General features: G+C 57.7%; 1 protein-coding gene across 1 annotated transcript in view; it reads right to left on the bottom strand.

Annotated features, from left to right (window-relative positions):
• Nucleotides 1–11,488, bottom strand: part of ASS1 (argininosuccinate synthase 1) — a 50,652-nt gene extending 39,164 nt beyond the window's left edge. The window contains exons 1-4 of the mRNA XM_036117057.2: nucleotides 11,363–11,488; nucleotides 6,206–6,267; nucleotides 4,321–4,430; nucleotides 2,341–2,409 (exon numbers count right to left, since the gene is read on the bottom strand). Coding sequence (XP_035972950.1) covers nucleotides 2,341–2,409; nucleotides 4,321–4,425 — 174 coding nt within the window. The 5' untranslated portion in view covers nucleotides 4,426–4,430; nucleotides 6,206–6,267; nucleotides 11,363–11,488. The remainder of the gene's footprint in view (nucleotides 1–2,340; nucleotides 2,410–4,320; nucleotides 4,431–6,205; nucleotides 6,268–11,362) is intronic.
• Nucleotides 11,489–12,442: the final 954 nt, after the last annotated feature.

Genomic DNA, 12,442 nt, shown 5'->3' with positions numbered 1-12,442 from the left:
TTTCAGACTTGAGCGTTTGGCCAACAGTTTCACAAAAATGAAGTGACCTTGTCACTTCGGGGAAGACTGAGTACTTGTTGCCAATGATAAAATTAGGGCTTTCCAGTTAAAATCAGAATTATGGACAACTTGCATCTGTCAGCTTCCTAATACTTCTGTGAGTAGTGGCAAGACCGACAAATGTGATGTTCTGATATTTTATAATGAAACATAGCAACATTTGGGAGATCTGCATAACTCAATTAAACAATAGCTTTCAAAAGACCAATGCATGATGTCATACAAACTTGCATGGTGAAAAAATCCACCCAAAGTGCAAGATGGACCAGAGGATTTTAATGCATGAAAAATTCATTGTACAGTTTCAGTTTCCCCATTGCACTAATCTTTAAGAAACTACCCCTTGTTGACTTGTGATGCAGTATCCAAGAATATCCCCAACTCTCTGAAAAGGCTATTAAAATATTCCTCACTTGGAGCACCTGGGTGGCTCAGTCAGTTGAGTGTCTGACTTTTGGTTTCGACTCAGGTCATGATCTCAGGGTTCTGGGATCAAGCCCCATGTTGGGCTCTGTGCTCAGTGAGGAGTCTACTTGAGATTCTCTCTCTTCTTCTCCCTCTTCCCCTCCCCCCTCACTCACGCACCCGTGCTCTCTCTCTCTCAAATAAATCTTAAAAAAAAAAATATTCCTCTCTCTTCCAGTGTTACGTTCATGAGGCCGTATTTTTTCCAAATGCAAACCAAAACAACACATCACAAAATGGAGACACAGCTACAAGAATCCATCTGTCTTCTGTTAAACCAGACATTAAGAGATTTATAAAAATGTAACACAATGCTATTTTTACCAAAAATTCTTGTTTTGAAAATAGTTACTTTTCTGAGGTAAAAATGTCAACATTTTATGTTAACATATAATGTGTTTAATATTATTCTTTTAATTCTAGTAATATTAATATTATTCTTTTAAAATGGGTTAATATTTAAAAATTTTCAGCTTTTATTTATACTATGATGATATCAATAGACGTAATCCACAAAACTCTATGGGGCACTCAGTAATTTTCAAAAGTGTAAAGGGGTCACAGGATTCTTTGTATTATTTTTGCAACTCCCTGTGAGTCCATAATTATTTTAAAATAAAATTAAAAAATTTTTAAAAAATGAAGCAAAGAACGAAAGAAAAGGAAAATTAAAAGAAAAGCAATGGGGACTATACCCTGATGGTATGGGCAAGAAATTTCAATTCCAAACAAATACATAAACGTATATGGGAGCCTGAGAGGACAAGGTTAAGAATCTGATCTAGGGTAATGAACTAAGGCCAAATCTTTACACGAAAGCCCAACCGATGTGAAAGCCCAACTCATTTTCAACACTCAAATGTTCTTACTGCACTTTCTGGGCTCCTGCTCAGACAACTCCTCTCCTCTCTGAGACTCAGCGGACTCCTGACCGAGGAGGGATATCCAGTGTTAGGCGCATGGCCAGTGATGGGATGTGGGACTCATTCATTCATTCATTTTAAGGTACTACTATGTGCCAGGCTCCTTTTTAGGTTCTGAGAACCCCACAGAAGTGCCCTGCAGAGGGGACCAGTTCTGAGCAAGCAGGTGGGCTGGTGGCCTTTCACAACATCCCTGTTATGTCCCCTTGCCCATTTGCCCAAGTGAAGGGGCGAGGGTGCCACGGACGTCCCCATGGGAGCAGCTCAGACTTTATACTGTGAGCCTATGTGAGAAGGGACCACGTTGGCTCTGTTCACCATCTGGGCTCTGCACCCAGCAGAGGGCCTGCCCGCCACATGATTAGATGCTCAGTCAATGCACTGAATTCAACTGGAACTTTCTGATTCTGCTGAATGGTTGGAAGGATGGACAGAGATAAAAGAGGAATGGGCAGGGCATCCACCTGGATGAAGGATGGATGAAAGGATGGTTGGATAGATGGATAGACGAATGGATGGAGAGTTGATGGTTGGATGGATGGATGAGTGGATGGATGGATGGATGATGGTTGGGTGGAGGGATGGATGAGTGAGTGGATGAGTAGAGGGATAAAATAGGGATGGATAGGTGGATGGATGGATGTGGAGGAGGAAGATGGATGAGCAGGTGGGATGAGGAGGTGGTGGGGCAGGGAAGAGTGCCTAGGGAAGGCAGGGAGATGATGGTGTCCACATGCCTGGAAACAGAAGGAATCGATCTCATACTCTTGGAAGCAAGAGGACCAACTGGAAGGGATGTAGACGACAAGGAACTCTGAGACAGCAATGCCCACTGCTGCCCCCACATGTCAGAACCCCACTCCCAGCCCCAAACCCTGCCTCCACTTGGTACCTTTTTGGCCCCGAGCTTCAGTGCCTTCTTCCTGGCTTCCTCAAAGTCTTCCTTCTGGCCGATGTTGGCCTGAGAAGCAGAAGCAGAGAGGCCTCATCAGCCCAGTGGCATAAAGGAGAGTGGGGGAAGAATTTCAGCCCCCCTGGGCAAGAGCTCTCTACAGCACCCCTCAAACGGAGGTGCTTTCCATTTGGGGGGCCAAGGTCACAGTTAGGAAGAGAAAGGCACAAAGCAGGGTCCGGAGAAGCTGGACTGCTTCCAGGAGCTGACACTTGGCCCTGCCTGGGTGTGCTGGGAAGCAGTTCCTATGGGTCGGAACACTAGATGGGCCTGGCCCTGTTCACTGGGCTGCTGGGACCCAGCATTTGCTGTTATTGCCTTGAAGGTCTCGGGCTTCCCTTAAACCCATCTATCTCTTCCTGAAAACTCCCCCAAAGCCAGTACTGAGGTCGCTGTGTCAGAAAGTGTGGCAACACCCAGGGGATTTCTGCAGCTGAGCACAGCGACTTGACCATCCCAAGGCATCTGGGCGGGCAGGAGGCCATCCCTGCTGTTGGAGTCCGACTTCTCTGACAGCCCCCTCTGCAGACACCAGTGTGTTTTCTGCTGGCCGCACTCTGGCCTGCTGCCCAGATTTCGACCCTGCATTCTGCTCACCAGATTCTGGAATCTTCTCAGAGCCCAGCTGCAGGTTTTTTCTGAGGTCACTCAGTTTTAAAATCTGCATAGTGGTAGCCGGGCTTCTGGACCGCCCCACTATGCTGCCATTGGCAGGAGCCACACACACCCTGGGGTCCTTGGATGCCCCCAAAGCTGAGACTCTCACATGCCAGGGGGCTGTGAGCGAGGTGCTTCCCCTCCCTGGGCCTCACTCTCCCCTACCCGAGGGACAAGGAGACTGGGCACTATGAGGTGATATTGACTTTAACTGCAAACCAGTCAATGCTGGCAACAGCTGAACTTTGGTCTCTGCAGAACAGCATCCTCACTTCCTCTGGGCCCTCTTACCATAGGAAGGGAGGGGAATAAATCATGTCTCCTGCTCATTGTAGGGACAAGCCCAGGATCCAAGCCCAGATGATCAGAACCCTTCATGACACAGCCATAGTAACCAATGTGTGGCAGGCAGTGGCTCGGGCAATGAGAGTGCCCCTTGGGCCCTCCCATCAGAGCCTCTGCAGGAAGCCCTCCTTTCTCTGGGAGAGCCAGGCTACAATGACGTGAGCCTTGCCTGCCCTGTGGAGAGGCCAAGAATGAAGCCAAATAGAGGCAGAAGCAGATCTGGATATGCACCTGGATCCAGCCTTACCTGAAGCTGTCAAAGCCCAGATTTCTCAGTTACACAAGCCAAGAACTATCTTGTTTTTTGGTTTGTTTTGCTTGAACTGGTACAGGTTAGATTTTTAGAATTTGCACTCAAAAGAGTCCTGAATACATGGAGAAGGATTCAGAAGCAACGTCCAGTTCGTTAGAAGTGGAGCCGGCTTGATCAGGGATGCCTGCTGGACCCAGCATGGGGGAGTGGCATCACACATAACCTACCCTAGGACTAGGTGGTCTCTAGCAGCTTTGCTAGCTCAGCCGCTGCAGGATTCTGTAATCTTTGCAGAATTACTGGGGGCTGACAGGGGACTTCCGGAAATGGGAAGAGTGTGTGCTTGCCATGGCCTTCAGCAGGCCCATGGTCCCTTGCAGGCAGTCTGGCCGAGTCGCACCACCAAGCTCCTTTCTGGTGTTCCTCCTCACCCCCTCGGGCACCCACAGAGAGCTGGCCTCCTCTGTGCTCTGGGGACACCCCAGACCTGGGGTACACCACGGATGTTCATTTTACAGATGAGGAAAGGGAGGCAGAATGACAAGTATGTGCCTACAGTTCAGGGCAGGCTTAGGGAGGGGACGCTGGGCCCAGGCGAGTGACAGTGAGCACATGGTCAGCAGGACAAACAGGTAGAAAGACAGACACACTGAGCACCTCCTTACCAGGTAGGCAATGACGTCATAGCCTTGTTCCTTCAGCCACACGAGAATGCAGGAGGTGTCCAGGCCGCCACTGTAGGCCAGGACCACGGAGCCTTTGCTGGACATCTTATCTGGGGGGGGGGGGTGAGGAAGGACAGTGACACAGAGTCAGCCCAGCCCAACCCGCCAGCCCCTGCAAACAGCCTCCACCTTGGCCTTGGGCAGCCTCATCCCCTGGACGAGCTGCCGCTGGAGGGTTGGGAACAAGATGTTCACCTGTCATCAAGGCCAGCCGAGGAGCTGGTCCTTCCCGCAGCCTCACCCTCTCCACCCCCGCCCCTGGGGGACCGACCCCACCACTGCACGCACGCACCCCACACATGCAGGGTCCTGGGAATACTGACAGTAGCTTGGGGCTGACGGGGTGGGGGGGCACCCAGGGGGGTAGAAAGCATGTCTTGGAGCCAATCCCCCACCAGCTAGAGAAAGCACATGAGGCTGAGCTGTTAGGACGAGGCCCGGATGCTCGGGAGACATGGGTGGGGCCGCTCGGAGTGTGCCAGGCATGGTCCTGGGAGCCTCGTGTAGCTCGCCCTGCACCCCAACCATGACCCCATGAAGTAGCTGCTGTCGTGCCCCCTGGGGAGACAGAGCCTGGGGCTCAGACAGGTGAGCAGCCTGCTCAAGGTCACACAGCACATGCCAGGGCTCTTCCCAGCATGCAGTGCTGCCTCCCAGCTGTAGGCAGAATAGGATGCTGGGGTGCAGCGCTCCTGCCTCCATGTACCTCTCCCACTGGGGGCCCCAGCAAACCCTCCCGCACTGGGATTTTAGACTCTTTTCAAATGCAAGCCCCTCTGGGAGGATAAACGAGAGACCCAGAGCACCTCGGTGACCAACTGTTCCGGGGCGCAGATGCAGACACCGGGTCCCAGAGAAGGAAGGAACAGGCAGAGGGAGGTCCTTCCTGGAGGTATAGATCATAGATCTGTCCCCCTGCAGCAGGGACAGGTGTGTCCCACCCTATCTGTCTCCTCAGCTACACTGAGGCACCAGGGGCTCCTATCTTCTTGCCTTTGCAGCCGCTGTTCCTTCTTCCAGAAGGCTCTCCCTGAACCCTCGGGCTGTGTTGGGGCTCGCCCTGCCTCCCCCAGCACTCTCCCCGTGGCCCTGAGAGTCGATGCCATTATTGTGCCCCCTTTGCTAAAGAGGAAAGCGAGGGTCGCAGAGGTGGGGTCATGTGCTTGAGGTCAGATGGTCAGCAGGCAGCGGGACCAGATGTGGAACGAGGCCATCTGGTCCCAGCATCCCTGGACGTGGCCCCAGCATCCTGCATTTACAGGGGGGACGCCTGTGTCTGGTGAGAGCATTTACACCAGAGTCTGACCAAGGTCAGGGTCCTTATTAGATACTCTTGAGAAAAGCCGTGGACACCCCTCCACAGAGCCATGGAGCCCAGAAGGGGCACCCCACCATGGCTACCTGTGTACAGAAAACCTCCCCCGCGCCTGGAGGTCCAGAGAGGTGCTGTCCCGGTCACTCCACCCTGCGCAGCAGAGCCTGGACAGAGCCCGACGTGCCTAGAACACACGCCCCCTGTGCAGAGGCAGCTCACAGGCCCACCCGCCTGCCGGCCCCAAGGCTCACACCCCTGTGGCCTTTTGGACACAGAAGGGAACAGCGAGGTTGGAGGGGGTGTTTCTGATGGATGTATACGACTTTTGCCTCCACTGGGCATTCGACCACCTGCCAGGCCTTGTCCCCGGCCACCTGGTTTGCTGGTGACTCAGCAGACCCTGACCCTGGGGCCAGATGGTGCCCATGGCAACTGCAGCCAGGCAACAGGCCACCAAAAATGGAGGGAGGGAGGAAAGAGGGAGGGAGGCAGAAGGGACCCAGAAAGTACCTTGGATTGGAGATGTGGGTTCCCGGCTTCTGGAATCTGACTTCGCGGCTCCGTGAACCACTCTGCAAAAGCAAAAGCTGTTCAGCTGCCTGGCTTGGCAGTCCAGGTGAAGCCAGGGACCCTGAACCTGGCGCCTCCAGCTGCCAGATTCCCCTGGAGCAGCCCTGTTGATCGGGGAGATTTGGGGAGGCCCAGGAGCCACCTGCCCAGCCTCCTGGCCCTGGAAAGTACTGGTGCTCCCAGCCCCGTGTGCTTGTGTGCCATGGTGCTGGGGCTGGGGTGGGGCGTGTATCCTGTTGCATATTTTTCAAACAGCTCCACTGAGGTTTAACTGAGATACAAGAAACTGCATATATTGAGAGCGTCCTATTTAGCGTGAAACTGTCACCATAATCAACATAAGGAACCTATCCATCATGTGCTGAGCTCTTCCCTTCGAGTTGTCCCCATTTTAGACACAGGGAAACTGAGGCTCAGGTTAAGGAACTGGCTCGAGGCCTTGCTTGGCGGATCGAGTGGCCGAGCCAGGACTCAAATCCAGAGGGCTGCGCCCCATGAGCCACTGCTGGAAGGGATAAGGGCCCAGAGAAGGGAAACATGGGGGCAGGTGTGGTCTGGGAAGCTACAGGGCCCTGGCGTGACTGGGGTGGGCTCAAGACAGGGAGAGGTGATGCCAGCCCAAGATTCACCCTGCTCTTAGAGTCGCCCCTGCTCTGCCATCTCCTAAGGGCACCTGGAGCCAAGAGGGTGGGCACCGGAGTGAGGGAGAGGAAGCTCCACAGGGACAGACAGACTGCCTGTGATCCCTTGTCCATGGCCCATCCTAGCACACGGCACGCTGGGTTTAATCGCACCCCCACCCCCACAGCTGTGAGGTCCACGGGGACAGGGACCATCTTGCAGTCAGCAAGTGTCATGCGGCCGGCACTCAGAACAACGCTTCTGATTCCACGGTCTAGAGGTCAGTTCCTTGCTTCTAAAGAGGTTAGGTAAATCCCCTCAAAGCACGCCCTCACCCAGCCACTAGGGAGCTACCAGGGAGCCCCGCCTGCTTGCCAGGCTGTGCGCATGCACGGGCACCGGGGGGCCTCAGCCTCTGGCTCTGAGCCGCGTGGAAGAACGCACACAGCTATCCAACTGTGTGCTTCAGTGTGAACGCGTGTGTGCATGCCGGCACGTGGGTGGGGGCGCGTGTTGGGTTTGGGCCTGCGTGTGCAGAGATGAGCAGGGCAGGTGGCCGGGAAATGATGCAATCTGACACTGGCATTCCCCCCCCCCGCCCCCGCAGCCTCCCCCCAGGCACCCAGTGAACTCGTCCCTGGGCTGCATAATGAGACTGCCGCCTGCCTCCGGGACTGGAGACTGATGGGGCTGAGGCCTCCCTGTGGGGGTGGGAGACAGGGAGAGGAGCAGGAAGGAAGAGCAGTTACTGTCCGGGGGGTACCCACTATGGGTAAAGCACAGTGGCTGGGTCCTCCAGACCTGGGCCCGAGCTGCTTGAGCTGCTCATCTGCAAAATGGGGGTAAGAAGAGCCCGTCAGTCCACAGGGCGACCGCTGAGGATGCAGCGAGATGCTGGGGGAGGGGGGAAGCAGCCAGAGCCGGGCAGCCAAGCCTGTGCCCACCAGACTCTCCTTACCGCTGTCACAGCTAACCTCGGGCCAGTCCCTCACTCCCCAGGGCTCGACTAGCCATGTGCACAACCCGAACGCCATTCTGGTTCCGACACCCCAGGGCCCTGGTCTGCCTGCCTGGGGGGAGGTGTCTAGTCCATCCTTGGCCCCACCCCACCTTCCAGGAAGGGCCCAGGGCAGGTTTCGCCAGCTCCCGGCACAGGCCCGCTGCGAAGAACATCCTTGCCTCCCCATTCCCATGTCAGCCCTGACATCCTTCACCAGAAGAGGGACACCTGGGAGGGAGGAAGAAGGTGGCCTCATGCCGAGATGCCTGCCAGCCAGCCAGGCCCGAGTTGGCAAGGCAGGCGGCATTCTCCATGGTCCCAGCCAGAGTCACCCCACCACCTTCCAGCAACGGCGCTAGGCCAGCCTTGGCACTCGCTCGGTTCTAGGGAAACCCGTGTGCTCTAAGATGTCAAAGCTGGAACAATGACAAGAGCAGATACTATCTTCAGTGCCGCACGAGTGCCATTTCAAGGAGGAGACTATTATTACCACGTGGGGCTCAGAAAAGGTAAGCGACAAGCTAGCAGATGGCAGGGCTGGGACAGAAACCTCGGCTGACTGCAGACCGCCTGCTTGTTACTGCCCCGTGCCCCATACGCTCGGGACCCTAGGAGACCACGGATCACCTCCCCCTCACTTCGTCTCTCAGAAAGCAAAGCCCCCAAAGAATCATCACCGATCAGTAGTCCATTTCTCTGCATGGGCATACAGCCTGGCAAATGTTCTTCCGGAACCCCTCCCTGGCATTCTAACTCGGCCGAGCTGGGTTCGTTATAGTTTTTTAAAACCCTAGCTCCACCGAGGCCAGAAGGATTCTCTCTGACTTTGGGCTTTCCTCATTGTAGGGCTGCAACCCCTACCACTTTGGGGCCCTCTTTGGTGTCGGACAGAGCTAGGCTGCAATTCCACACTCTGACCAGGAGGTGCCGCTGTGGGGTCTCAGCCTGCCCGTCCGCTTGACAGGTTCAGCTCATCTCTTCCGCACGTCCTTGGTCAGACAGGGGAGCGATTTTCTCCCCAATCGACAGATGAGGAAGCTGAGGTCAAGGGGCTGGCCCTAGGCTCGACACTGAGCTGGCTCTCAGCCGCGGGGTTCCTGGGGCCTGAGAATCAAATCAGGAAGACTGGTTCCCTTGAGGACAGTGGCACTCCAGCAAACTTCTTCCATCCAGGGTTAGGGGTCATTCGGGGGTCTGCCTGGGCTGGGAAGGTCTCTGAGTCTCTGCTTCTGGTGACAAGCCCCTGAGACGGGTGGTAAAGAGACTAAGGAGATCTCACCAGGCTCTGGTAAGAGACACGCAAGCTCCTAAGAGCATTTGGAGCTCACGGAGGAAAGGAGAGTGCATTCATTCATTTGCTGATTTCTACTAATAATATTAAAAAGCCTGTGGGTGCATGGCCTACCCTCAAGTCTGGGGAGGGCACCTGCCACTCGAGGGAACACGCCGGGGCCTGGAAGATCAACCCCGCCTACTTACAGCAGAGCTCAGAGCTTCAGACCCTGAATTCCAGTGAGTTAGTTTCTCTCTTTCCACATGGGTGCCCACAGGCAAGGCACTCACTTCAGGGGCTGTGTGCTCCGAGGAAGGCAGCTGGCCGTCCTGGCTGGCCTCCCAGGCCCCATAGGGCTAAGATGAACTGGGGCATGGGAAAGTGCTTGCGCAGCAGGTGAGTCTGGGCCTGGCCCCCCTCTGTGAGTCAGGTTCCTGGGGCCTCAAGCCAGGGGAAACGGCTACCAGCGCAGCCAAGTGGCCACAAAGCCCCCTGAGCAGGCCGACAGTGGATGGGGCACATGTGAGGACTCTGGGGACCTCAGACGTTGCAGAGTGGGGGCCTCCCTCCTCTGCCCCACCCGGTGCCTGGCCCAGGCTCTAGGTGCTCGCTGGGCAGCCTTCATCATTCCATCAGCTTGTACGGAGCAGAGGTAGAACTGCTTCTCAGCACAGTGCACAGCTCCCCCTGGGACAGGTCCCCACCCCACCCCTGGGCTCCCCTGCCTGGGCTCTGAGAGGGGGATGGAAGAAGGAAGGGAGTTCAGAATGAAGCCTCCTCCAGTCCCATCCATCTCCAAAGTTCCCACCCCTTTGTGGCTCTTTCTGTCTCTCCGGTCTCCCTCCCCACCAGAACCTTCAGTAGGAGGGCAGAGAGCTTGTCTCCTGTTCCATGGCCCCAGTTTATGGCACGAGGGGAGGCATGCCCCAGACAGTTGATGAGTGAATGGACCCAGGCACGGCTCTCAATATTCTAGAGAGACTGTCCCACAGTCTGTTACTGTTTCCTGAGCCCTGAGCCTGTGCCAGCTCCATCCGACAGATGGAGAAACTGAGGTTTGGGAAGCTGGCGGCTGACCTGACCCAAGCCTCACCTAGTGGTGCCTGCCTTCCTGCCTTGGGTCTACTGGCTCCAGAATCTGCCCTGTCACCAGCCGTGGGCTGGGAAAGGAGGATCAAAGCCCAGGGTCTATTTGATCCATCCCTGGGGAAAGGACAGGTTTGTTCCTGCCTGAGATGTGCAGCCAGACCGCGATGCCCCGGAGGAGACGCTCCCACTGCGCAGAAAGGAACACTGAGGTGGCCGGGTCACGGGACCTCCTCAGGAAGAGCCCTGGCGGGCTGGGAGAGGAGTTTCCTCCATTTCACAATGACCCTCCCTCCCTGGAGGGCGCAGCCGCCCAAGGTGCCGGAGACAACAGCAACCCGGACGGCGGACATTTCCTGCGGAGCGGCCCCTCCCACTGCCCGGAGCCAGCCAGAAACCCGGCACGGCGACCCCGCGGGGTCACCGGCCCCACCTGGGCGGGGAACGCTAATCCCTCTCAGGAGGCAGAGACTGCCGCCCCCTGCAGGGGAGGGAGCGCAGTCGCACCCAAGACTCGGGGGCCCGCAGCCCGTGTCCCGGCGCCCATCTGTCCGGGGTAAACTGAGGCTCGGGGCTGTGGGAGGGGCGATACGCCCAAGCCCCGGGACGAGGGGCAGAGGTGGGGCTGGAACTCTGGTTTCACGCAGAGAAAGGGAGGCGGAGACAGAGACTGGGGGATGGCCAGAGAGGGGGCGAGAGTCGGGAACCCCCACACCCTCCGGACTCCCAAGGTCTCCATCTGGGGGGCTCCGGTATAGAGGAAGCCGGATTAGAGACGGAGACTCCAGAAAGGACCTCGGCCCGCGAAGGGGACAAATAACCCGACCTGCCCCCCTCAGAGCCCCCGGACACGCGCCCCGGCCCCACCCCCGAGGGTCCCAGGAATCCGGCCGCCCGGCGTCTGAACGGCAGAAGCCCCGGCGTCGGCCTCCTTCCCTCCCGTCCAGGTGCGAGCCCGGGGCGCGCGGCCACTCGGCGCCGCCCTCTGCTCCCCCCCGCGCGGGCGCCCGGAGCGCAGTCCCCTCGGCCTCCTCGGCTGGCTGTCGGCGGGACCCGCGGCGGGGTGTCTCCTAGGCGAGGGGGTGGGAGCGGGAGTCTCGGGCCGGGGGCTCCTTACCGTGGCCCGGGCGGCGGTGGCAGGCGGCGGAGCAGGGCCGGTTGCGTCGCGAATCCCGGATTATAAACACCGGGCCGGGGGCAGGGCCGGGGGCAGGGCCGGGGACCGGGGACACGTGGGGGGACGCGCGCGACAGGCCCCGCCCCCGGGCCCGGCCCCCACGCGGAGCCGCTCAGCGTCGGCGGCCACCTGCGGGTGGGCGGGGCCCGGTCGCTCGCTCCCTCCTGGCCCGCCCCCTTCCCCCTCCGGCCCTCGCGGGGCCCCAACCCCCGCCCGGCTCCCGGGGCCGCACGGCCTCCCGAGGGCGCCGGGCAGTGCACGCGGCCCGGGTCTTCTCGCCCTGGCCGGCGGGCAGGCGGCTCCTCGGGGCGCGGCGGTGGCTGGACCGCGCGCAACTGGCCGGGTGACGCGGCCGCCCTGCCAGAGACTTGCCACCGCTCCGGGGTGGGGGTGGGAATAAAAGTCCCTTAGGTGCGGTGAGTTTCGTGTCCACTTTGATCCCGTGGTGGCCTTTCTGCAGACCTCGAAACCCCTCCCTTCCCCCACAGTAGCCCCCTTGAGCCCGAGCCCAGGTGGAGGCGGCACTAGAAGGTCGGGGTTTCATCCCTCAGTCCAGGGCTCGTTCTTGGCTGTCTCCCCAGAGGCTGGCACCTGACCAAACTCCCCGGGGCACCCAGTAAATAGTGAATAGAAGACTGCCCAACTGCTAAGCCACTGGGCAGCGGGGGTTCACAGCTGAGGTTCACAGAGGTGAAGCTTCTTGCTTGCACAAAGAAATGAGGAGCGGCTGCCCCAGCCCGGCCTTCCGAAGGTTCTGTGTGTCAGACTTTTGCCAGCCTGGTTCAGAGGCCCCAGAGCACCCATCACTGCAACCACAACTGAGTGAAATAGCAGGTGCCCACCTGTTCAAGGCAACGCCATAGACAGGACTGACTCCGAGTCATCTCAGCCCTGAACCCCCTGGGAGGTGGGAGCCCCCAGACCATACTGCTGGTTTGCCATTCAGCCATCTTGTAAAAGGGGGTAGCTTGTGGTAAGGAGGCAGCCCTGGCCCAGGCCCCTTCCTGCAACCAAGAAGCA

This window comes from Halichoerus grypus, chromosome 14 (genome assembly GCF_964656455.1).
Source record: "Halichoerus grypus chromosome 14, mHalGry1.hap1.1, whole genome shotgun sequence".
NCBI lineage: Eukaryota > Metazoa > Chordata > Mammalia > Carnivora > Phocidae > Halichoerus > Halichoerus grypus.
Note: the sequence above shows the minus strand (reverse complement) of the source record. Positions and strands in the feature narration are given on the sequence as shown.